A 24,487-nucleotide genomic window follows, 5' to 3' on the forward strand; every position below is an offset into this window, starting at 1 on the left:
CCAAACTGTGCCCGCCATTGTTTTTTTGGTTCTGTTGGGATGTTTTTTGGGGACAGACATGGGAGTTAGGGGGTCAGGTTAGGGTTTTAGGGTAGTGATGTGTCTGTATTAGAAGTTGGCAGAGTCTTAGGGTGGTGACATGACGCTGATGTGGGATATCCACAGACTAGGCCGGGGTGATTGGCTGACAGACAAAATGATGGATTCTCTCCCCCAGGATCTATGAGTTGTTGGCAGGTTCTAGTGTCAGAGCTCTAGGGTCTAGCTGCCGAACGGGGCAGTGATTTCTGCTCTTAGCTGCACCGGTGACGATAATCTCAAGGACGCACTGAAGCACATCCCGGTGGGGAAGGGGTGCGGCCCAGGGTCCTGAACTGAGCTCCGGGGGCATATCAGCCTCTCAAATGCTTCACGGGTTAAGAAAGCAACACGAGTTTCCTCATCTCCTTCAACCTCTCTTCTCAATCTCACTTCCCACCAGTCCTTTGGAAGGCCATTAGACATAGGAGAAGAACTAAGCCATTCAGCCCATCAGGTTTGCTCTGCTATTCCATCATGGCTGATTTATTATGCCCCTCAAGCCTATTCTCCAACCCTCTCCCCGTAAAGTTGGATGCCCTTCAAGAACCTATCCATCACTGCTCTAAATATTCTCAATGACTTGGCTCTATAGCCGTCGGTGGCAATGAATTCCACAGATTCACCACCCTCTAGCTAAAGGAATTCCTCCTCTTCGCTGCTGTAAAGAGATGGCCTTCTGTGTCCTCTGGTCCTCGACTCCCTCACTATAGGAAACATCTTGGCCTTTCAGTACCACTAGGCCGAGCCATAAGACATGGGAGGAGAATTAGGCCATTGGGTCCATTGAGTCTGCTCCACCATTCCATCATGGCCACACACCCAACACTGGGACAGTCCTCCCTCAGGCCTCCAGTCTCCACTGGACTCATAGACATTGGAGACATTGGCACAATAGCCATGATAAACCAAAGTATTGCGTGCAGGAGATGGAATCTTATGTTGAAGTTATATAAGGTGTTGGTGAGGCCTAATTTGGAGCATTGTGTGCAGTTTTGGTCACCTACCTACAGGAAAGATGTAAATAAGCTCGAACGAGTACAGAGGAAATTTACAAGCATGTTCCCAGGATTGGAGGACTGAGTTATAAGAAAAGATGGAAAGGTCGAATAGGTTAGGAATGTTTTCCTTCGAACGTAGAAGACTGAGAGGAGGTTTGATAGAGCACAGATAGGGTGAACACAAGCAGGTTTTTTTTCCCCCTGAGATTGGGTGGGACTACAACCAGAGGTCATGGGTTAAGGGCAAAAGGTGAAAAGTTAAAGGGGAACATGAGGTGAAACTTCTTCACTCAGAGGGTGGTGAGAGTGTGGAATGAGCTGCTAGCACAATTTCAACATTTAAGAGCAGTTTGGATAGATACATGAATGGGAGGGCTTTGGACCCAGTGCAAGCCAATGGGGTTGGGCAGTTTAAATGGTGTGGCATGGACTAGATGAACCAAAGAGCCTGCTTGAGTGCTGTGCTTCTCTGTGGCTCTTAAAAGAGATAATGTGTGCGATACTGTTCTTATTTAAGATGCGATGGAACGTAATCAGGGTGAGGAAAGTCCATCTCCCACCACCCCCCATCCTCATCACATTCTACAGGGGTTGTATTGAGAGCATCCTGAGCAGCTGCATCACTGCCTGGTTCGGGAATTGCACCATCTTGGATCGCAAGACCCTGCAGTAGATAGTGAGGGCAGCTGAGAAGATCATTGGGGTCTCTCTTCCCACCATCACGGACATTTACACCACACGCTGCATCCGCAAAGGAAACAGCATTATGAAGGACCCCACGCACCCCTCATACAATCTCTTCTCCCTCCTGCCATCTGGGAAAAGGCTCCGAAGCATTCGGGCTCTCACGACCAGACTATATAACAGTTTCTTCCCCCTAGCTATCAGACTCCTCAATACCCAGAGCCTGGACTGACACCTTACTGCCCTATTGTCTTGTTTATTATTTATTGTATTGCCTGCACTGTTTTGTGCACTGGGTAAGTCTGTAGTCTAGTGTAGTTTTTTTCCTGTGTTGTTTTTTTACGTAGTTCAGTGTAGTTTTTGTACCGTGTCATGTAGCACCATGGTCCTGAAAAACATTGTCTCATTTTTACTGTGTACTGTACCAGCAGTTATGATCAAAATGACAATAAAAAGTGACTTGACTTGGTTTGATTCATCACATTCGCAGCAGCATTTTCTAAACAGTTGTACTTATTTTTTTATATATTACCCTGACGGGTTTAAAGACCTGTTCCATCTCCTCATATTTCAAGCTTTCTCCAAGCTATTCCCCAGTGTCACTTTTCAGAACTGATCTCAAAGCTTTCCACATTACATCTTTTCAAAAAAAAAGAGTAATATCTTGGCGGATGACCAGTCGCCAAGTTTTAATCTGCAGGTTGAGTCGGTGGTGAGGAAGGCAAATGCAATGTTTGTTTTCATTTCGAGAGGACTAGGATATAAAAGCAAGGATGTGATCTTGAGGCTTCATAAAGCCCTGCTCACATTCCACTTGGAATATTGTGAGCTGTTTTTGGCCCCTTGTCTAAGGTGGGCTGTGCAGGCATTGGAGAGGTTCATGAGAATGACCCCAGGAATCAAAGAAATTGTGTGTGTGTGTGTGTCTGTGTGTGCGTGTGTGTGTGTGTGTGTGTGTGTGTGTGTGTGTGTGTGTGTGTGTGTGTGTGTGTGTGTGTGTGTGTGTGTGTCTGTGTCTGTGTCTGTGTGTGTGTGTGTGTGTGTGTGTCTGTGTCTGTGTGTGTGTGTGTGTGTGAGTGTGTCTGTGTGTGTGTGTCTGTGTCTGTGTGTGTGTGTGTGTGTGAGTGTGTGTGTGTGTGTGTGTGTCTGTGTCTCTGTGTGTGTGTGTGTGTGTGTGTGTGTGTGTGTGTGTGTGTGTGTGTGTGTGTGGGTGAGAAAGAAAGCCCCTGTCTCTGTGTGTTAGAGAGAGAGAGCCCTGTGTGTGTGTGTGTGTGTGTGTGTGTGTCTGTCTGTCTGTCTGTGTGTGTGTGTGTGTGTGTGTGTGTGTGTGTGTGTGTGTGTGTGTGTGTGTGTGTGCATGTGTGTGTGTGTGTGTGTGTGCATGTGTGTGTGTGTGTGCATGTGTGTGTTGCTTTGGGTTTCCAGCATCTGCCGGCTTTCTTGTGTTTTTCATGCTCTGAGCCTGTACTCGCTGCAGTTTAGAAACGGATCAAATATTGAAAGGCCTAGACAGGGTGGGCATGGAGAGAATGTTTCTTATAGTGGAGGGGTCTAGGAGCAGACGGCACAGCCAGAATAGAAGGACGTTCCTTTAGAACAGAGATGAGGAGGAATTTCTTTAGCCAGAGGGTGGTGAATCTGTGGAATTCATTGCCGCAGACGGCTGTGGAGGACAAGTCATTGAGTACATTTAAAGCAGGGTGAATAAGTTCTTGATTAGTCAAAGATTACATGGAGAGTGGGGTTGAGCGGGATAAAATGGCAGAGTAGGACTGATGGGTCAAAAATGGCCTAATTCTGCTCCTATGCCTTGTGTTCTTAAAGTGCTTAGAATCTGCCTTTGGGGCAGTGAAATTGAAGCTGCTCCTTAGACAGAGACTATTTATGGTCATAATGTTAACCTGCACTCGCCCCTCACCGTAGCATAGTCACACAAACCATTACTCTGCCTTTTTCAAAAGCTGAGACACATCCTTTGGCAATTCTAGCCCAGTGATGTTTTCGTTCAGATTTCACACTTGACCGTACGAAGCATTCCAGAGTCTCTAAACTGCAGCGAGTACAGGCCCAGAGCATGAAAAACACAAGAAAGCCTGCAGATGCTGGAAACCCAAAGCAACACACACACACACACAATTTCTTTGATTCCTGGGGTCATTCTCATATATATATATATATATATACACACACACACACACACACACACACACACACACACACACACACACACACACACACACACACACACACACACACACACACACACACACACACACACACACACACACACACACTGCTGTCATTGTCACGGCCTGAATCATCAACAGGTTATTCCTCTCTGCCAGACCTCAACGCTCAGAGTAAATTTATCATCAAACTACATCTACATCGCCTGAGATTCATTTCCTTGCGGGCATTCACAGTCAAGCACAAAGGAATGAATGAAGAACTACACACAAGCCAAAAGACGGGCAAAGAAGACAAACTGTGCAAATGCAAAATAAAACAAATTGCAATCTAAAAAAAGGAAATTACAGGCTGCAGACTGCAGTGATAACACTTCAGAAGAAACAGTACATATCTATTCATATACATACATTATATATCATATATATATAAAAAAGTTTTCTGAGTTGCCCGCAAATTGCCGCCTGTGTCATTTTGATCATCTGAGTTCTTTGTGTGTGATACCCTTCCTGTTTGTCTGTCTCGGAAATCTGGATTAAAAGAGAGGCAATATAGAATCATGTTTTTTTTCTTCTTTACCAGTTTTTAGTTTACCTGTCCCTGATCCTTTCTGACCGAATCACCGGGTTGTGAGAACAGCTTCCCACCATGAACATTATCAAAGTCTCTCCTGACATTGAACAGCTTCCAATCGATACCCTGCCCTACTTCACCCCCGAGTTTGGTTTGGTTCGAGAGCTCCCCGAGTCCTCCTCACAGCCTGTGCGAGGAGACGGTCGGTTGGTAAGTCGCGTCCGAGGCACAGATCTACGGGCAGACAGTCCGGTGGCACGCCAGAGGACTTGAACCAACTTACCGCTCTGGATGGCTGCGACGGAGACCAGTGCGGCTAGGACAGCCACTAAGGCCATCCTGCAGCAAACACTCATCTTCGGAGGCAATAGTGGGCTCTCCGATGCGTCTGAGTGAAACAGGTGAGCATTTGAAGTGAGGTGGACCAGCTGAGCAACTGTACTGAGCAAACCTGTTTTGGATTCCTTGGACGCAGGGACTCCACCTGACTCCACCCACCTGGAGCAGGCTGTGCTAGGCTCCTGCTTGTCTCCTAATGACTTCAAGAGTTTATTTCCCTTCCTTTGTAGACTTTCTATCCAGCCTAAAATGTCCCAGGATCGGGTATATATAAAGCAGAGGTTGCAAAGAAGAGACACATGAAATACAGTCCAGTGAATTGTATGGTCCTGCACTTTGGCAGAAGGAATAAAGACAGACTATTTTCTAAACAATGAGAGCAAATTCAGAAATTAGAAGTTCCCTAAATGTTAACTTGCAGAGTGAGGAAGGAGAATGTGTGTTACATACACAGCCCGGTAGCGTAGTGGTTAGCAAAACGCTTTACAGTACAGGTGACCCATGTTCGATTCCCGCCGAATCCTGTAAGGAGTTTGTGCGTTCTCCCTGTGACCGCTGGGATTTCCTCCGGGTGCTCCAATTTCTTCCCACGTTGCAAAGGTTGGTGGGTTAATTGGTCTTTGTAGATTGTCCTGCGATTAGGTTAGGATTAAATCAGGGTATTTCCTGAACAGCACAGGTCGACCGGCCAGAAGGACATATTCCTCACCGTATCTCAATAATAATAGTTCGTTCATTCATTTCAAGAGGACTACAATATAAAAGCCAGAATGTAATGCTGAGGCTTTACTGGTCAGACTGAACTTGCAGTATTGTGAGCAGTTTTGGTCCCCTGATTTAAAAAAGGATGTGCTGGCATTGGAGAGGGTCCAGAGGAGGTTCACAAAGAATGATCCCGGGATTGCAAGGGTTAATGTATGAAGAGCGTTTGATGACTTTGGGCCTACATTTGCTGGAGTTTAGAACAATGGGGGGGATCTCACTGAAACCTACCGAATATTAAAAGGCCTAGACAGAGTAGACGGGGTGGGGGGAAGGTAGTCTAGGTTCACAGAGTAGAAGGACATCCCTTTAGAAGAGATATGAGGAGGAATTTGTTTAGCTGGAGGGTGGTAACTCTGTGGAATTCATTGCCACATACAGCTGTGGAGGCCAAGTCATTTAAAGCGGAGGTTGATATGTTTTGTTTAATTGGAGATTGAAATTCAGCGTGGAACAGGCACTTCGAGCCACTCCACCCTGCAGCCCCACGATTTAATCCTAGCCCAATGACCAATTAAGCTACCAACCGATGCATCTTTGGACTGTCGGAGCTCCCGGAGGAAACCCACGCAGTCACGGGGAGAACGTACAAACTCCTCACTGACAGCAGTGGGAATTGAACCCGGGTCGCTGGTTCGGTAAAGTGTTGCGCTAACCATTACACTACCATGCCGAGTTGGATAAGTTCCCGATTGGTAAGGGCATTAAAGGTTACAGGGAGAAGGCAGGAGAATGGAGCCGAGAGGCATGCTAAATTAGCTAGGATTGAATGGCAAAGTAGACTCGATGGGCCAAATGGCTGGGCTTCGTCCTTGAGGACTCACATTCATTCTAAATGCTATTTACTTACTTCTATTGTTTGCACAACTTGGTTTTTTTATTCTCCTACCACATTGGGTGTTTGTCGGTCTTTTGCTTTAAATGGGTTCTTTTGGGTTTCTGTGTTCTGTGGCTGCCTGTAAGGAGATGAATCTCAAGTTTGTATAAAATATACATACTTTGATAATAAATGTACTTTGAACATTGTTTCACTCCAAGATCAATCTAACCCTTTCCTCCCACACATCCCTCCATATTTCTTTCATCCATGTGTCTTTCTAAGAGTCTGTTAAATGCCCCTAATGTATCTGGCTCTACCACCATCCCTAGTGCAAAAACCAGACAAGGGAATAACGAGGTGGTGTTCACAGGTTCAAGGTCCATTCAGAACTCTGGTGGCAGAGGGGAAGAAGTTTGCAAATCATTGAGCGTGTGTTTTCAGGCTCCAGTATCTCCTCCCCGATGGTATTAACAAGAAGAGGGTGGCGACAGATGCCAACTTCTTGAGGCACCACCTCTTGAGGATGTTCTGGTTGATGGGTGATCATCCAGCACAGAAATAGGCCCTTTGGCCCATCTAGTCCATGCAGAGCTGTTATTCTGCCTAGCCCGATCAACCTGCACCTGGACCTTGGCCATCCATACCCCTGCCATCCAAATTTCTCAAGTGTTGCAACCAAACCCACGTCCACCACTCCTGCTGGCAGATCATTCCACGCTTTCACCCCCCTCGTTCCGCTTAAACACTTCAATCCTCAGCTCATGACATCTAGTTCTAGTCTCGCCCAAACTCAGTGGAAGAAGCCACCCTGCGCAACGCTTTACGGTACCGGTCACCCGGGTTCAATTTCCGCCGCTGCCGGTAAGGAGTTTCCTGTGACCGAGTGGGAGCTCCAGTTACATCCCACAGTCCAAAGACCTACTGGTCAGTAGGTTAATCGGCCATTGTAAATTATCCTGCGATTCGGCCAGAGTTAAATCAGTGGTTGCTGGGTGGTGTGGCTCGAAAGGGCAGGAAGGGCCTATTTCGTGCTGAATCTCGAAATATGCGTGATCTAAATTACTGCTTGAATAATCGTTGCTGCCAGACGGTTGCGATTCGGGTATCTCAAAGACTGCTGATCTCCTGGGACTTTCAGCACAACTGTCTCTAGAGTTTACAGAGAATGATGTGAAAAACAAAAAAGCATCCAGAGAGCGGCAGCTCTGTGGGCAAGAGCGCCTCGTTCATGAGGGAGGTCGGAGGAGAATGGCCAGACTGGTTCAAGGTGACAGTAACTCAAATAACCACACGTTAACCTATCCCTCAACATCAGCAAGACGAAGGAATTGGTTGTTGACTTCAGAAGGAGTCGCGGACCGCACGACCCCATCTACATCGGTGGTGCGCAGGTGGAACAGGTCAAAAGCTTTAAGTTCCTTGGGGTGAATATCACAAATGACCTGACTTGGTCTAACCAAGCAGAGTCCACTGCCAAGAAGGTCCACCAGCGCCTTTACTTCCTGAGAAAGCTGAAGAAATTTGGCCTGTCCCCTAAAACCCTCACTAATTTTTATAGATGCACCGTAGAAAGCATTCCTTGAGGGTGCATCACAACCTGGTATGGAAGTTGTCCTGTCCAAGACCGGAAGAAGCTGCAGAAGATCATGAACATAGCCCAGCACATAACACAAACCAATCTTCCATCCTTGGACTCACTTTACACCACACGCTGTCGGAGCAGTGCTGCCAGAATGATCAAGGACACGACCCACCCAGCCAACACACTTCTTGTCCCTCTTCCCTCCGGGAGAAGGTTCAGGAGCATGAAGATTCATACGGCCAGATTTGGGAACAGCTTCTTTCCAACTGTGATAAGACTGCTGAACGGATCCTGACCCGGATCTGGGCCGTACCTTCCAAATATCCGGACCTGACTTGCACTACCTTACTTTCCCTTTTCTATTTTCTAATTAAGATTTATAATTTAAATTTTTATTATATTTACTTCAATTTGTACTTCAGGGAGCACGAAGCATAGAATCAAATATCGCTGTGATGATTGTAAGCTCTAGTATCAATAGTTTGGTGACAATAAAGTAAAGAAAGTAAAGTTACAACAGTGGTGTGCAGAGGGGCATCTCTGAATGCACAATAGGTTGAACCTTGAAGTTCAGAAGACCACGAGCAAACACTTCAGCAGGTATCTAATAAGTTAGCCACTGAGAGATGTTTCAATGCACGCGTGATAAGTAAATTGGGATCTGGTGTGATTTAATTCCGTGACAAAGTCAGCCATCCTGTGAACTAAATCCAGACACAGCTGCGGACAGACTTCACAAAACACTGTAGCTTGACAAAATCCCCACCTTCAATAACTGCTCTGTGCTGCGTGGTCTAAAATTTCCTGAATGTATATCTAAACGAGCTACTTCCTGAAGAACCAGTTTGAGAGCTGAACCATTGTCAGTTGAGGATTGTTGCTGTAGCTGTCAAGTTAATGTTACTCGTGAAACCGACACACGAGCAGCGGGGTTGAATTACTTCGCCGTAAGCAGCCAGACTCTCAGCCCCACTCGTTAACAGGACAGTCCCAGTTCACATCTTTTTATTGCATCCGCAGACATGGACCTCGTCAGTTTCTTAATGGCCCTGTTATTGCCAATGGCAACGGGAGAGGAGATTGGTGAGTGCTTTGTCGATGGGGGTAACTTGGGACTTGCATTACATAGTTGGCTTAGTGGTGGCAATGTTACTGTAAGACAGAGGAGCAGAATTGGGGCCCATCGGATTTGCTCTGCTATTCAATTGGTCTTTTTTATTACTCTCTCAACCCCATTCTCCTGCCTTCTCCCCGTAACCAGTCGCTTCGGGCAGATGGTGTTGGCAGCTCATCTTGTAGAAGGAAAACTCTCAAACCTCTGCTGCCTTGAGGCTATACCCACTCGTGGGGTAGGCTTCGGGAATAAACTCCGAGGAATTATGCGGAGCTGGAGTCCCTACGTTGAGTTAAATTCTGATTGGCCACACGAAAGATACTGGCTGGTGCCCCCTCGGTCTCCACGTAGACCACTAGGATGCAGTATTAACCGTCCCTGACCAAAGGAGGGCCTCAACAAAACTGTGAATGCCTGCAAGAAAATGAATCTCAGGGTAGTACTTGGTGAGCTATATAGAACCTAAAAATCAGAGATGTGTTGGCGGTGGAGACTGTCCATGCTATCATGTTAAACTCTTAAAACGAAACTCAAGGTCACTCAGGTGTTCCCAGTTAATATTTCTACGACAGCCACGAAGCTTATGTTTGAAGTTGTCTGCTGCTGTAGCCCAGCCACTACAAGTTCTAACGTGCTGCGTGCTCAGAAATGCTCGTCTGCACACCACTGTTGTAACGTGTGGTTATTTGAGTTACTGTCGCCTTCCTGTCAGCTTGAACCAGTCTGGCCATTCTCCTCTGACCTCTCTCATTAACAAGCCATTTTTGCCCCCAGAACTGCTACTCACTGGATTTTTTTCTGTTCTTCACTCCATTCTCTGTAAACTCCAAACCAGGGGGACCAAACCTGTTCCGTGCATTGGACCCCAACCATTAAACGAGAGGTCCCTGGACCCCAGGTTGGGAACCACTGCTCTAAAGACATTTGTGTGTGAAAATCCCAGGGGATCAACAGCCTCAGATACTCAAACCACCCCGTCTGGCACCAACGCTCTCTCCACGGTCACTTAGGTCACATTTCTTCCCCCACTCTGATGTTTGGTCTGAACAACAGCTGAACCTCTTGACCATGTCTGCGTGCTTTAATGCATTGAGCTGCTGCCACGTGATTGGCTGATTAGATATCTGCATTAACGAGCAGGTGTACCTAATAACGTGGCCAGTGATTGTAGATGTACTTTGCTAATTTATTTATTATTGACGCGGTCGAGGACAGGGTGGGCATATATCTCACTTCTTTCTAACTTTATTCCAAGTGTTTAGAAGCGTCTCTGAAAGGCTGTATTACAGCCACACTCCGAGTTCCGAAACCAACGGCCACATCTTCGACATGAACACCTCCCCCTTTCTCTTCTACAATTACCAGTACCAGGTGTTCTTCATCAATGGAGCCGAGACAGACGGGATAAAGGAACTTGGCCAAGATGAGGTGAACCACTTCAAGGAGAGGGCAAGCGGGATCCAGGCCTGGGAGCAGGGCATCCTCAAAGAAATGATGAAGTTCTCCAATGGTTCGAGCGTCCTGAAAAGTGAGTCGCCACACAGAGATACAGGCCCTTCGGCCTATCTAGTCCATGCTGAAATATTATCCAATCGATGTGTGCCCGGGCCATCGCCTTCCGTGCCCCTCCCATCCAGCTGCATCTCTTAAATATTGAATCAAAGTTACATCCGCCACTTCCGATGGCAGCTCGTTCTGCGTTCTCAACCCCTCTGAGGTTCCCTTTCACTTCACCCTTAACTCTCAGCTCACAAACTCTAGTTCCGGACCTCAGTGGAAAAAAATCTGCTCGCGTTTAGCTTCTCTACACCCCTCATAATTTTGTTTATCTCAATCAAATCATTCTCCTATACTCCGGGGCATAAAGTCCTAACCTATTCATCCTTTCCCAATAACTCAAGTACTTAAGACCTCGTAAATTTTCTCTGCACTCTTTCAATCTTATTGATATCACTCCTGTAGATAGGTGACCGGAAGTGCACACAATGCTCCAAATTAGGCCTCAACGGCATCTCGTACAACTCAACACTTTGATTTATGAATATTTGTGAACATTTCAATTTTATAAACATTTCGAACCTTCTCATGACCTATTCTGAACTGAACTAGACCCTTTCAGCTGCATTTGGCCAATGTCTCTCTCCTATCTGTGAGCCTGTCTAATTGTCTTTCAGTCCAACAGAACCATCCTCTACCACATCCTCTGGCTCTATCAGGTCGATGAGGCAGTATCTCTACCAGCTACACTTCTGTCCTTTTCATATATCTGCCTGATCTTTGCCCTTTCGCTAAACCTCCTCTGAAACTTTGAGGCCCTCTTATGCCTGATTTGCCCAGAACTTCAGGGACGTTTGGTTGCATTCAGAACAAACCTTTGGCCATTCACAGTTACTTTTGCCCCGTTCACGCTGACCTGTCCACATCTGCATTTACCTTTGACCTGTTCACGATGACCTTTGCTCCGTGTTCCAGAGAAACCCACCGTCCACATCTACACGGAAGACGACTATGCTCCGGGGAGCTCGAACACCCTGTACTGTTACGCTGAGAACTTCTACCCTAACGAGATCGAGCTCAGCTTCCTCATCAACGGGCAGCCGTTCACCGGGCCTGTCCGATCGTCCCCGCTGGTGGTGGAGTCAGACTGGACCTTCAACGTCTACAAGTGCGTTGACATCGAGCCAAAGGACGGGGACACATTCAGCTGTCGGGCAGCACACGTCAGCCTTGATGGAGGGCTGACCGTCTCACTAGGTATGTTGGCTGGGAAAGGGGCAGAGAGAGACTAACATGGGTCACGTATCCAAAACCCAGGTTTCTGTTCTGGAGCAAAGCTGTAAACATTGAGGCCTCTCAATTTCGACATCCTTACAGTCCGCTAGATTTTATCAACATTCATGAGACTCCTGCAATCCTGGTACATCTTCTGACACACTCCTCGGGACCCTCTATAAATACCAACACACTCCCCGGGACACACTGTAAATACCGACACACTCCCCAGGACCCCCTGTAGATACTGACACACTCCCCGGGACCCCTGTAAATACCGACACACTCCCCGGGACACACTGTAAATACCGACACACTCCCCCGAACCCCCTGTAAATACGCACACACACCCCGGGACCCCTGTAAATACTGGCACACTCCCCGGGACCCCCTGTAAATAATGACACACTCCCCGGGACCCCCTGTAAATACCGACACACTCCCCAGGACACACTGTAAATACCGACACACTCCCCGGGACACACTGTAAATACTGACACACTCCCCGGGACACACTGTAAATACCAACACACTCCCCCGAACCCCCTTTAAATACCCACACACACACCGGGACCCCTGTAAATACTGGCACACTCCCCGGGACCCCCTGTAAATAATGACACACTCCCCGGGACCCCCTGTAAATACCGACACACTCCCCAGGACCCCATGTAGATACTGACACACTCCCCGGGACCCCCTGTAAATACTGACACACTCCCCGGGACCCCCTGTAAATACCGACACACTCCCCATGACCCCCTGTAAATACCGACACACTCCCCGGGACCCCATGTAGATACAGACACACTCCCCGGAAACCCCTATAAATACTGGCACACTCCCCGGGACCCCCTGTAAATACCGACACACTCCCCATGACCCCCTGTAAATACTGACACACTCCACGGGACCTCTGTAAATACTGACACACTCCCCGGGACCCCCTGTAAATACTGACACACTCCCCGGGACCCCTGTAAATACTGACACACTCCCCGGGACACACTGTAAATACTGACACAGTCCCCATGACCCCCTGTAAATACTGACACACTCACCGGGATCCCCTATAAATACCGACACTCTCCCCGGGATCCACTGTAAATACTGACACACTCCCCGGGACCCCCTGTAAATACCGACACACTCCCCGGGACCCCCTGTAAATACTGACACACTCCCCGGGATCCACTGTAAATACCGACACACTCCCCGGGACCCCTGTAAATACCGACACACTCCCCGGGATCCACTGTAAGTACCGACACTCTCCCCGGGATCCACTGTAAATACTGACACACTCCCCGGGACCCCCTGTAAATACTGACACTCTCCCCGGGATCCCCTGTAAATACCGACACTCTCCCCGGGATCCACTGTAAGTACCGACACTCTCCCCGGGATCCACTGTAAATACTGACACACTCCCCGGGACCCCCTGTAAATACCGACACTCTCCCCGGGATCCACTGTAAATACTGACACACTCCCCGGGACCCCCTGTAAATACTGACACACTCCCCGGGACCCCCTGTTAATACCGACACTCTCCCCGGGATCCACTGTAAATACCGACACACTCCCCGGGACCCCTGTAAATACTGACACACTCCCCGGGATCCACTGTAAATACCGACACATTCCCCAGGACCCCCTGTAAATACTGACACACTCCCCGGGACCCCCTGTAAATACTGACACACTTCCCAGGACCACTGTAAATACTGACACACTCCCCGGGACCCCTGTAAATACTGATACTCTCCCCGGGATCCCCCCCGTAAAAATTGACACACTCCCCGGGACCCCCCCTCTAAATATTGACACACTCCTCGGGACCCCCTGTAAATACTGACACACTCCCCGGGACCCCTGTAAATACCGATATATTCCCTGGGACCCCCCCCCAAGTACCGACACACTTCCCGGGATCCCCCCCTTATAAATACCAACACTTATGGTAGGGTCCTTGCTCTGAGAATGTTTCGTCTCACTGTGTCGCTCGTTTAGGCCACCGATGTTCTGTTGGAATTCCCGTGCACAAGCACTCGTTTCCGTCCCTGATGAGAGTTTGTTGTTCCTCCGCACCTGGGTCCAGTCGTTGTCGGTGCAGACTGTGGCAGGGACAGACTGGGGTGGGCTTTCACCGTGACGTTGTACCAGGATACACTGAAAAGCTTTCATTTACCATCCAGGCAGTATATTCCTTGCATAAGTACATAATGGCAGTAAAAAGAAAAATGGACAGAATACAGAAACTGAGTGGCTCGGTAGTGGTTGGTGTAAACACTTTACAGCACCTGTCTACAAGGAGTTTATACGTTCTCCCCATGACTTTCTTCCATCATACGTTCTTCCATCAAGGGCTCTGTTTTCTGCTACTTTTCGTAACTTCAAAACATTAAACTAATTCAATGGAGTCCGAAATGCTGATCTAACTTATGTTTATTCTATGTGAGGCGTGCACATATCACACTGTCACCTGCTGAAGTATGTAACTCATAATGAATTATTTAAACAGACAAGAATGCTGCATCAACCAATATATATACGAGATTACTCAGATATTTTTGAAACATTAGATATAGCAGTTTCTCCCACATCCCAAAGGTGTATAGATCCGCCCATTAATTGGTCACATGGGGGCTGAGTTAATAGTTGAATTGATCACATTGGTGTGATTGGGTGGCATGGGCTCATTCAAAGTTCAAAGTGCATTTGTTGTCAAAATATGCATACATTATACAGCCTTGAGATTCGTCCCCTTACAGGCAGCCGCAAAACAAGAAACCCAAAAGAACTCATTAACGAAACACTAATTAACACCCAAAGAAAGAAAGAAAAGACAAATCAAGCAAGCAACAGCATCTTGAAGGAAAGACACAGAGCTTTGGTTGATCACGCGGTGGAGTTCACAGCCACGAAGCCAGAGCAGGCCCGCAGCCTCGGTCTCAGCAGAGAGCAGAGTGAGCACAGCGGGGCAGCGAGCAGCTCCGGTGCCGACACCCTGAATTTTCAATCCGTCAGGCCCGGTGTTTACATTGTACAAACATCAGGGTGTTCCCCTCTGTAGGCCCCAGGCCCTGCTACGTCAATACGCTCTGAGCCTGGACCCACGTTTCAGCCTTTGTGGTGAACTAGATATACCTGTCTGACTGCTCCTGTGGCTCCTCCCACAGACCCCCTGCTGACTGCTCCTGTGACTCCTCCCACAGACCCCTGCTGACTGCTCCTGTGACTCCTCCCACAGACCCCCGCTGACTGCTCCTGTGGCTCCTCCCACAGACCCCTGCTGACTGCTCCTGTGGCTCCTCCCACAGACCCCTGCTGACTCCTCCCACAGACCCCTGCTGACTGCTCCTGTGGCTCCTCCCACAGAACCCCCCCTGCTGACTGCTCCTGTGGCTCCTCCCACAGACCCCTGCTGACTGCTCCTGTGGCTCCTCCCACAGACCCCTGCTGACTGCTCCTGTGGCTCCTCCCACTGACCCCTGCTGACTGCTCCTGTGGCTCCTCCCACTGACCCCTGCTGACTGCTCCTGTGACTCCTCCCACAGACCCCCTGCTGACTGATCCTGTGGCTCCTCCCACAGACCCCTGCTGACTGCTCCTGTGGCTCCTCCCACAGACCCCCTGCTGACTGCTCCTGTGGCTCCTCCCACAGACCCACTGCTCCTGTGGCTCCTCCCACAGACCCACTGCTGACTGCTCCTGTGGCTCCTCCCACAGACCCACTGCTCCTGTGACTCCTCCCACAGACCCCTGCTGACTGCTCCTGTGGCTCCTCCCACAGACCCCTGCTGACTCCTCCCACAGAACCCCCCTGCTGACTGCTCCTGTCACTCCTCCCACAGACCCCTGCTGACTGCTCCTGTGGCTCCTCCCACAGAACCCCCCCTGCTGACTGCTCCTGTGGCTCCTCCCACAGACCCCCCCCCCCCCCCCGCTGACTGCTCCTGTGGCTCCTCCCACAGACCCCTGCTGACTGCTCCTGTGGCTCCTCCCACAGACCCCTGCTGACTGGTCTTGTGGCTCCTCCCACAGACCCCTGCTGACTCCTCCCACAGAACCCCCCCTGCTGACTGCTCCTGTGGCTCCTCCCACAGACCCCTGCTGACTGCTCCTGTGGCTCCTCCCACAGACCCCCTGCTGACTGCTCCTGTGGCTCCTCCCACAGACCCCTGCTGACTGCTCCTGTGGCTCCTCCCACAGACCCCCCCCCCGCTGACTGCTCCTGTGGCTCCTCCCACAGACCCCCCGCTGACTGCTCCTGTGGCTCCTCCCACAGACCCCCCCCCCCCCCGCTGACTGCTCCTGTGGCTCCTCCCACAGACCCCTGCTGACTCCTCCCACAGAACCCCCCCTGCTGACTGCTCCTGTGGCTCCTCCCACAGACCCCGCGCTGACTGCTCCTGTGGCTCCTCCCACAGACCCCTGCTGACTGCTCCTGTGGCTCCTCCCACAGACCCCTGCTGACTGCTCCTGTGGCTCCTCCCACAGACCCCTGCTGACTGCTCCTGTGGCTCCTCCCACAGACCCCTGCTGACTGCTCCTGTGGCTCCTCCCACAGACCCCTGCTGACTGCTCCTGTGGCTCCTCCCACAGACCCCCTGCTGACTGCTCCTGTGGCTCCTCCCACAGACCCCTGCTGACTGCTCCTGTGGCTCCTCCCACAGACCCCTGCTGACTGCTCCTGTGGCTCCTCCCACAGACCCCCTGCTGACTGCTCCTGTGGCTCCTCCCACAGACCCCCCCTGCTGACTGCTCCTGTGGCTCCTCCCACTGACCCCCGCTGACTGCTCCTGTGGCTCCTCCCACAGACCCCTGCTGACTGCTCCTGTGGCTCCTCCCACAGACTCCTGCTGACTCCTCCTGTGGCTCCTCCCACTGACCCCCTGCTGACTGCTCCTGTGGCTCCTCCCACTGACCCCCTGCTGACAGCTCCTGTGGCTCCTCCCACTGACCCCCTGCTGACTGCTCCTGTGGCTCCTCCCACAGACCCCTGCTGACAGCTCCTGTGGCTCCTCCCACAGACCCTGCTGACTGCTCCTGTGGCTCCTCCCACAGACCCCCTGCTGACTGCTCCTGTGGCTCCTCCCACAGACCCTGCTGACTGCTCCTGTGGCTCCTCCCACAGACCCCCTGCTGACTCCTCCTGTGGCTCCTCCCACAGACCCACTGCTGTCTGCTCCTGTGGCTCCTCCCACAGACCCACTGCTGTCTGCTCCTGTGGCTCCTCCCACAGACCCCCTGCTGACTGCTCCTGTGGCTCCTCCCACAGACCCACTGCTGTCTGCTCCTGTGGCTCCTCCCACTGACCCCTGCTGACTGCTCCTGTGGCTCCTCCCACAGACCCCTGCTGACTGCTCCTGTGGCTCCTCCCACAGACCCCTGCTGACTGCTCCTGTGGCTCCTCCCACAGACCCCTGCTGACAGCTCCTGTGGCTCCTCCCACAGACCCCCTGCTGACTGCTCCTGTGGCTCCTCCCACAGACCCACTGCTGTCTGCTCCTGTGGCTCCTCCCACTGACCCCTGCTGACTGCTCCTGTGGCTCCTCCCACAGACCCCTGCTGACTGCTCCTGTGGCTCCTCCCACAGACCCCTGCTGACAGCTCCTGTGGCTCCTCCCACAGACCCCTGCTGACTGCTCCTGTGGCTCCTCCCACAGACCCCTGCTGACAGCTCCTGTGGCTCCTCCCACAGACCCCTGCTGACTGCTCCTGTGGCTCCTCCCACAGACCCCTGCTGACAGCTCCTGTGGCTCCTCCCACAGACCCCCTGCTGACTGCTCCTGTGGCTCCTCCCACAGACCCCCCCCCCGCTGACTGCTCCTGTGGCTCCTCCCACAGACCCCCTGCTGACTGCTCCTGTGGCTCCTCCCACTGACCCCTGCTGACTGCTCCTGTGGCTCCTCCCACAGACCCCTGCTGACTCCTCCTGTGGCTCCTCCCACAGACCCCCCCCGCTGACTGCTCCTGTGGCTCCTCCCACTGACCCCCGCTGACTGCTCCTGTGGCTCCTCCCACAGACCCCCTGCTGACTGCTCCTGTGGCTCCTCCCACTGACCCCCCTGCTGACTGCTCCTGTGGCTCCTCCCACAGACCCCTGCTGACTCCTCCCACAGAACCCCCCCCTGCTGACTGCTCCTGTGGCTCCTCCCACAGACCCCTGCTGACTGCTCCTGTGGCTCCTCCCACAGACCCCCTGCTGACTGCTCCTGTGGCTCCTCCCACAGACCCCTGCTGACTGCTCCTGTGGCTCCTCCCACAGACCCTGCTGACTGCTCCTGTGGCTCCTCCCACAGACCCCTGCTGACTGCTCCTGTGGCTCCTCCCACAGACCCCCTGCTGACTGCTCCTGTGGCTCCTCCCACTGACCCCCCCCCCGCTGACTGCTCCTGTGGCTCCTCCCACAGACCCCTGCTGACTCCTCCCACAGAACCCCCCCTGCTGACTGCTCCTGTGGCTCCTCCCACAGACCCCCCCCCCCGCTGACTGCTCCTGTGGCTCCTCCCACAGACCCCCCCCCCCTGCTGACTGCTCCTGTGGCTCCTCCCACAGACCCCCTGCTGACTGCTCCTGTGGCTCCTCCCACAGACCCCCTGCTGACTGCTCCTGTGGCTCCTCCCACAGACCCCTGCTGACTGCTCCTGTGGCTCCTCCCACAGACCCCCTGCTGACCGCTCCTGTGGCTCCTCCCACAGACCCCCTGCTGACCGCTCCTGTGGCTCCTCCCACAGACCCCTGCTGACTGCTCCTGTGGCTCCTCCCACAGACCCCTGCTGACTGCTCCTGTGGCTCCTCCCACAGACCCCCTGCTGACAGCTCCTGTGGCTCCTCCCACAGACCCCTGCTGACTGCTCCTGTGGCTCCTCCCACAGACCCCCTGCTGACTGCTCCTGTGGCTCCTCCCACAGACCCCTGCTGACTGCTCCTGTGGCTCCTCCCACTGACCCCTGCTGACTGCTCCTGTGGCCCCTCCCACAGACCCCTGCTGACTGCTCCTGTGGCTCCTCCCACAGACCCCCTGCTGACTGCTCCTGTGGCTCCTCCCACAGACCCCTGCTGACTGCTCCTGTGGCTCCTCCCACAGACCCCCTGCTGACTGCTCCTGTGGCTCCTCCCACAGACCCCTGCTGACTGCTCCTGTGGCTCCTCCCACTGACCCCCTGCTGACTGCTCCTGTGGCTCCTCCCACAGACCCCTGTATAAAGGCGACTGTGGTCTGCTGCTCTCCCTCATTTTCCCAGGATGTAGTGTTGTTCTTCAGTCAATAAAAGCCGATATCTCACTTCCTAAGTCTCAGCGTGAGTTATTGATGGTGCATCAGCCTTTACCCGACCTAGACCTCGCTCTGACTCTGCACCGCACCCGCGTGCCCCTTCACTGTTTGCGGCGACTGTTTATCATGATTTTCCGCAGAAAAGGTCTTATTAATAAAGTACTTAGTTGTGTTTCTTGCTTTACGAACCATCGGTAAGCTGCCGCCCGTGGCCTAGTACCAGGCTGTATCTCAAATAAGATAATTTTTAAAAAGAATATAGTTTAAACAGTTACAGAGAAAGTGCGGTGCAGGCCAACAAATAAAGTTCGAGGGCCACACTGAGGTAGAATGGGGCATCGAGAGCGTTAACACACAAGGGCTCCCTTCAAGCTGGTAGAATCTAAACTTGGGCCTGGTGGGATGTGCTTGGTATCTTCTGCCCGACGGGGCAGAAGGGAAGAGAGGGGTTTCTGATTATACGGGCTGCTTTACTGAGGCAGCGGGAAGTGTAGACAGAGTCCATGGAGAGGATATTGGTTCCGTGATGTGTTGTGATCTGGATAGGATGCTATCCAGGGTGGAACCTTTAAAAAAAAGGCTGGTCAGAGTCCTCAGGGACGTGCCGAATTTGGACTTAATCTGCCCTCCTGACTTCATCCCACAGACCTGCCTCCTCCCGTGGCCACGTCCGGGATTATTGTCTGTGCCATCGGAGTCATAGTGGGAATTATCGGGCTGCTGGTAACACTGTACCTGAGCAGGGCGATACACAAAAGGTGAGGACCTCATTCGCCTCTGCGACGGATCCACCCCCTCGTCCCCCAAATAGAACATCGACCACTACAGCAGAGTACAGGCCTTTCAGCCCAAGGTGTTGTACTGACCCTTTAAGCTACTCCAACTTCGATTTAACCCTTCTCTCCCACATCGCCTTCCGTTTTTTTCAAATATCCATTTGCCTGTCTAAGAGTTCCATAAGTTCCCCTAAAGTATCTGCCACCAACTCTGAGACATGCATCCATGAGACATAGGAGGAAAATCAGGCCATTTGGCCCATCGAGTCTGCTCCACCATTTCATCATGGCTGATCCAATTTTCCTCAGCCCCGATCTCCTGCCTCTGTGTAAACATCCTCATCCACAGTGGAAAACAACGCCCGGCTCTTGTTTTGGCTCCCCCTATTTCCCTGAAGTTTCCCAGCGTTTGTGAAAAAGGGGTTTCACCTTCGTTCTGTTCTCTTGCAGGCGGGGAGGAGATTCCCCGGGGGAGATCCCGAAATAAGTAACCACCTGATGGGCAGAAGAGCACAGGAGAAGGTGAGTGGCACTGACGTTTTCTGAAGTGACTGGTCAGACTTGGCACTGTTGCCAATCTTACCAATCATTGAGTCACCCTTTCCAGTCTGAGTCTTGTCCGACAGTCCCATATACCTGTAACCAGCAAGGGAAAGTTGGTTCACTGTTGTCACGTGTCTCGAAGTACAGTGAAAAACTGTGCTATGCACGCATCTATCAGTCACTCTGTGTCTAACCTGTCTTTTCCTTTTTCGTTTTCTGCAGGGAAGTTTCTGAACACTGTCACCTGAACCTGGGGGTGTGAGAATTAAAGATGTGAAAAGAAAATACAAAATAGAAACTGGTTTTATATTGTCCTAGTAAAATAAAATGTAAAGTCAGCACAGATCACCAGTTTGGAACGAAGATGTATAAAATTCATGCACTCAGAGCCCGGGAGTGTGTGATGGGACGGTGTAAAGGAAAATTCACTCTGTGTCTGACCCCAGGAGTGTGTGATGGGACGGTGTGGAGGGAGCTTCACTCTGTGTCTGACCCCGGGAGTGTCTGATGGGACGGTGTGGAGGGAGATTCACTCTGTGTCTGACCCTGGGAGTGTGAGATGGGACGGGCTGGAGGGAGCTTCACTCTGTGTCTGACCCCAGGACAGTGTGATGGGACAGTGTGGAGGGAGATTCACTCTGTCAATCTTAGTCAAAGTTCAAAATAATAAACAAACAAAAAATAATTCAGAGAACACAAGTTGTAGAGTCCTTGAAAGTGAGTCAATTCATTGTGGAATCAGTTCAGAGTTTGGTGAGTGAAGTTATCCATGCTGGTTCAGGAGCCTGATGGTTGAGGGGTAATATTTGTTTCTGAACCTGTTAGTATGGGACCTCTGGCTCCAGGAGGTAGCAAGAGGAGATGGTCTGGATGCTGTGGTGTGTTGGTCAGGGTGTGACATGCAATGAAAAAACTGCAACATTTAACAATTATAGCCACCCGGGTCATGCTCTCGTCTCCCTGCTGCCATCGGGAAGGAGGTACAGGAGCCTCAGGTCCCACACCACCAGGATCAGTAACAGTAATTACCCCTCAACCATCAGGCTCCTGAACCAGTGTGGATAACTTCAATTGCCCCATCACTGAAATGTTCCCACAACCTATGGGCTCACTTTAAAGGACTCCTCATTTCATGTTCTCAATATTTATTTATTATTGTTATTATTTTTCACACACTGTCCCATCGCACACATTCCCGGGGTCAGACACAGAGTGAAGCTCACTCCACACCGTCCCATCACACACTCCCGGGGTCAGACACAGAGTGAAGCTCCCTCCACACCGTCCCATCACACACTCCCGGGGTCAGACACAAAGTGAAGCTCCCTCCACACTGTCCCATCACACACTCCCGGGGTCAGACACAGAGTGAAGCTCCCTCCACACTGTCCCACAGTTCTCCTGACCTAACAGTTCACTATAGTTTTTACACGTTGTGAGAAGATTCTGACAGTAATGGCTGATATGAGCATTGTCTCTGTGATGGCAGTGTAGAATTGGAAGGGAGAGGGAAGCACCAGAGAGACATTCTGTAATGATCAATAAACCAATTGTTTGGAATCAAATGACACCGTGCCTCCCCCCCCCCCCCCGCCACCCCTGGCACTCCTTCTCTGCCACCTGTCCCACACACCTCCCGCGGCGCTCCACCCTTACCATTCCCAATATTCTTTGCTCCCACCAGATTTACAAACTCACTCTCTGCTCCACGTTGTCAAACGCAGTACTGTGCAGTCTATGCAAAAAATGCAGTACCGTGCAAAAAAATGCACCCTAGTTATATATATGTGCCCAAGACCTTTGCACAGAACTGGATATAATTAATTTATTCACCAAGCACATCTACTCAGAGTGCTGTCGCAGGAAAGCAGCATCCATCATCAGGGACCCCCACCACCCAGGACAGGCTCTCTCCTCACTGCTGCCATCAGGAAGAAGGGGTGACAGCCTCCAGGTTCAGGAACCATTATTACCCCCTGACCATCTGGTCCCTGAACCAGAAGGGACGACTTCACTCAGTCTCATTCACCCCATCACTGAACCACCTCTCGTTGCTACCTTCACTCTTGCCACGGCAAGTGAAGATTAAACTGACAAATCAGCCACACCCTCACCTTTTTGTTTGATTATCCTTTGTCCTGATTTGATTCCTTCCACATCCATTTCTGTTTCAGTTAATCAGTTTAATTCATTCAGCTCATTACATCATTGATCGTTAGCACCTGTTATCTTTGTTCAACTTACCATATAACCATATAACAATCACAGCACGGAAACAGGCCATTCCGGCCCTCCTAGTCCGTGCCGAACTCTTAATCTCACCTAGTCCCACCTACCCGCACTCAGCCCATAACCCTCCACTCCTTTCCTGTCCATATACCTATCCAATTTTACCTTAAATGACACAACTGAACTGGCCTCTACTACTTCTACAGGAAGCTCATTCCACACAGCTATCACTCTCTGAGTAAAGAAATACCCCCTCGTGTTTCCCTTAAACTTTTGCCCCCTAACTCTCAAATCATGTCCTCTCATTTGAATCTCCCCTACTCTCAATGGAAACAGCCTATTCACGTCAACTCTATCTATCCCTCTCAACATTTTAAATACCTCGATCAAATCCCCCCTCAACCTTCTACGCTCCAATGAATAGAGACCTAACTTGTTCAACCTTTCTCTGTAACTTAAGTGCTGAAACCCAGGTAACATCCTAGTAAATCGTCTCTGCACTCTCTCTAATTTATTGATATCTTTCCTATAATTCAGTGACCAGAACTGTACACAGTATTCCAAATTTGGCCTTACCAATGCCTTGTACAATTTTAACATTACATCCCAACTTCTGTACTCAATGCTCTGATCTATAAAGGCCAGCGGTCCAAAAGCCTTCTTCACCACCCTATCTACATGAGACTCCACCTTCAGGGAACTATGCACTGTTATTCCTAGATCTCTCTGTTCCACTGCATTCCTCAATGCCCTACCATTTACCCTGTATGTTCTATTTGGATTATTCCTGCCAAAATGTAGAACCTCACACTTCTCAGCATTAAACTCCATCTGCCAATGTTCAGCCCATTCTTCTAACCGGCATAAATCTCCCTGCAAGCTTTGAAAACCCACCTCATTATCCACAACACCTCCTACCTTAGTATCATCGGCATACTTACTAATCCAATTTACCACCCCATCATCCAGATCATTTATGTATATTACAAACAAAGACACTGAGAAAGTAATCAAGTTTTAATTTGAAACTTTCTATTACTGAACATATTACTTAGTTTAATGAAATGAAGGCATTTCTCTGTAACATATAAGGTTTTGAAAAATGAGTGTTTGGAAATCTAAAATTTGCTCTTTTCTACTGATACACTAATGCAGAAGACAAAAGGTAAACTTTTTTTTACATTTTGTATGTAAAAAATCTCGGGAGCCCGAGACTTTTGCACAATACTATAAATAAATAATTTTTTGTTCTACTGTAAATGGTGCCATATATGTACTCTGATAATAAATTTACTTTGGAGTTTAATACGGAAATAATTTGTCAAAATTATATACAGAAATAAAACTTTATTTACGTAAAATAAATAATGAATGGTTTATGTAACTCCCTGGACAGGGAAACTCCCTTGTGTGTGTCATTGGGGCCTCACACCCAGAGCAGATAAGGTCGGGTTTCCAGTAGTCACACATTGGGTGCATCCAGTTATCCAGGGGGAAGGAAGATCAACACCTTTGTCCTCGCAGATGGACGAGTATCTTTGACGTCACTCGTGAAGCTGTTCCCCTGCACAGGGCCGCACACTGATCAGAGCTGTAACTCTGCGATTGTGTGTTCAAACCTGCCCTTTGAGTGTGTACTTTACGCCATCTCACTCAGACTGAACGGGTTTCTCCCAGGTGCTCTGGGAACATAGAACACAACGCCACAGTACAGGCCCTTCGGCCCACAATGTGGTGCCGAC

General features: G+C 50.5%; 2 protein-coding genes across 2 annotated transcripts in view; one reads left to right on the plus strand and one right to left on the minus strand.

Moving 5' to 3' along the window:
* LOC140715983 (HLA class II histocompatibility antigen, DR beta 4 chain-like) overlaps window positions 1–4,959 on the minus strand; it is a 34,865-nt gene extending 29,906 nt beyond the window's left edge. Inside the window, exon 1 of the mRNA XM_073028604.1 lies at window positions 4,807–4,959. Within this exon, the coding sequence (XP_072884705.1) occupies window positions 4,807–4,879 (73 nt within the window). The 5' untranslated portion in view covers window positions 4,880–4,959. The remainder of the gene's footprint in view (window positions 1–4,806) is intronic.
* Window positions 4,960–8,886: 3,927 nt separating this feature from the next.
* On the plus strand, window positions 8,887–20,867 carry LOC140715596 (RLA class II histocompatibility antigen, DP alpha-1 chain-like). The gene is made up of 6 exons (XM_073027962.1): window positions 8,887–9,109; window positions 10,396–10,668; window positions 11,613–11,894; window positions 19,844–19,955; window positions 20,424–20,495; window positions 20,739–20,867. The coding sequence occupies exons 1-5, from the start codon at window positions 9,049–9,051 to the stop codon at window positions 20,458–20,460; spliced, it is 765 nt and encodes a 254-aa protein (XP_072884063.1). The 5' UTR covers window positions 8,887–9,048; the 3' UTR covers window positions 20,461–20,495; window positions 20,739–20,867.
* Window positions 20,868–24,487: the final 3,620 nt, after the last annotated feature.

The sequence above is a fragment of the Hemitrygon akajei genome, chromosome 24 (genome assembly GCF_048418815.1).
Source record: "Hemitrygon akajei chromosome 24, sHemAka1.3, whole genome shotgun sequence".
Lineage (NCBI taxonomy): Eukaryota > Metazoa > Chordata > Chondrichthyes > Myliobatiformes > Dasyatidae > Hemitrygon > Hemitrygon akajei.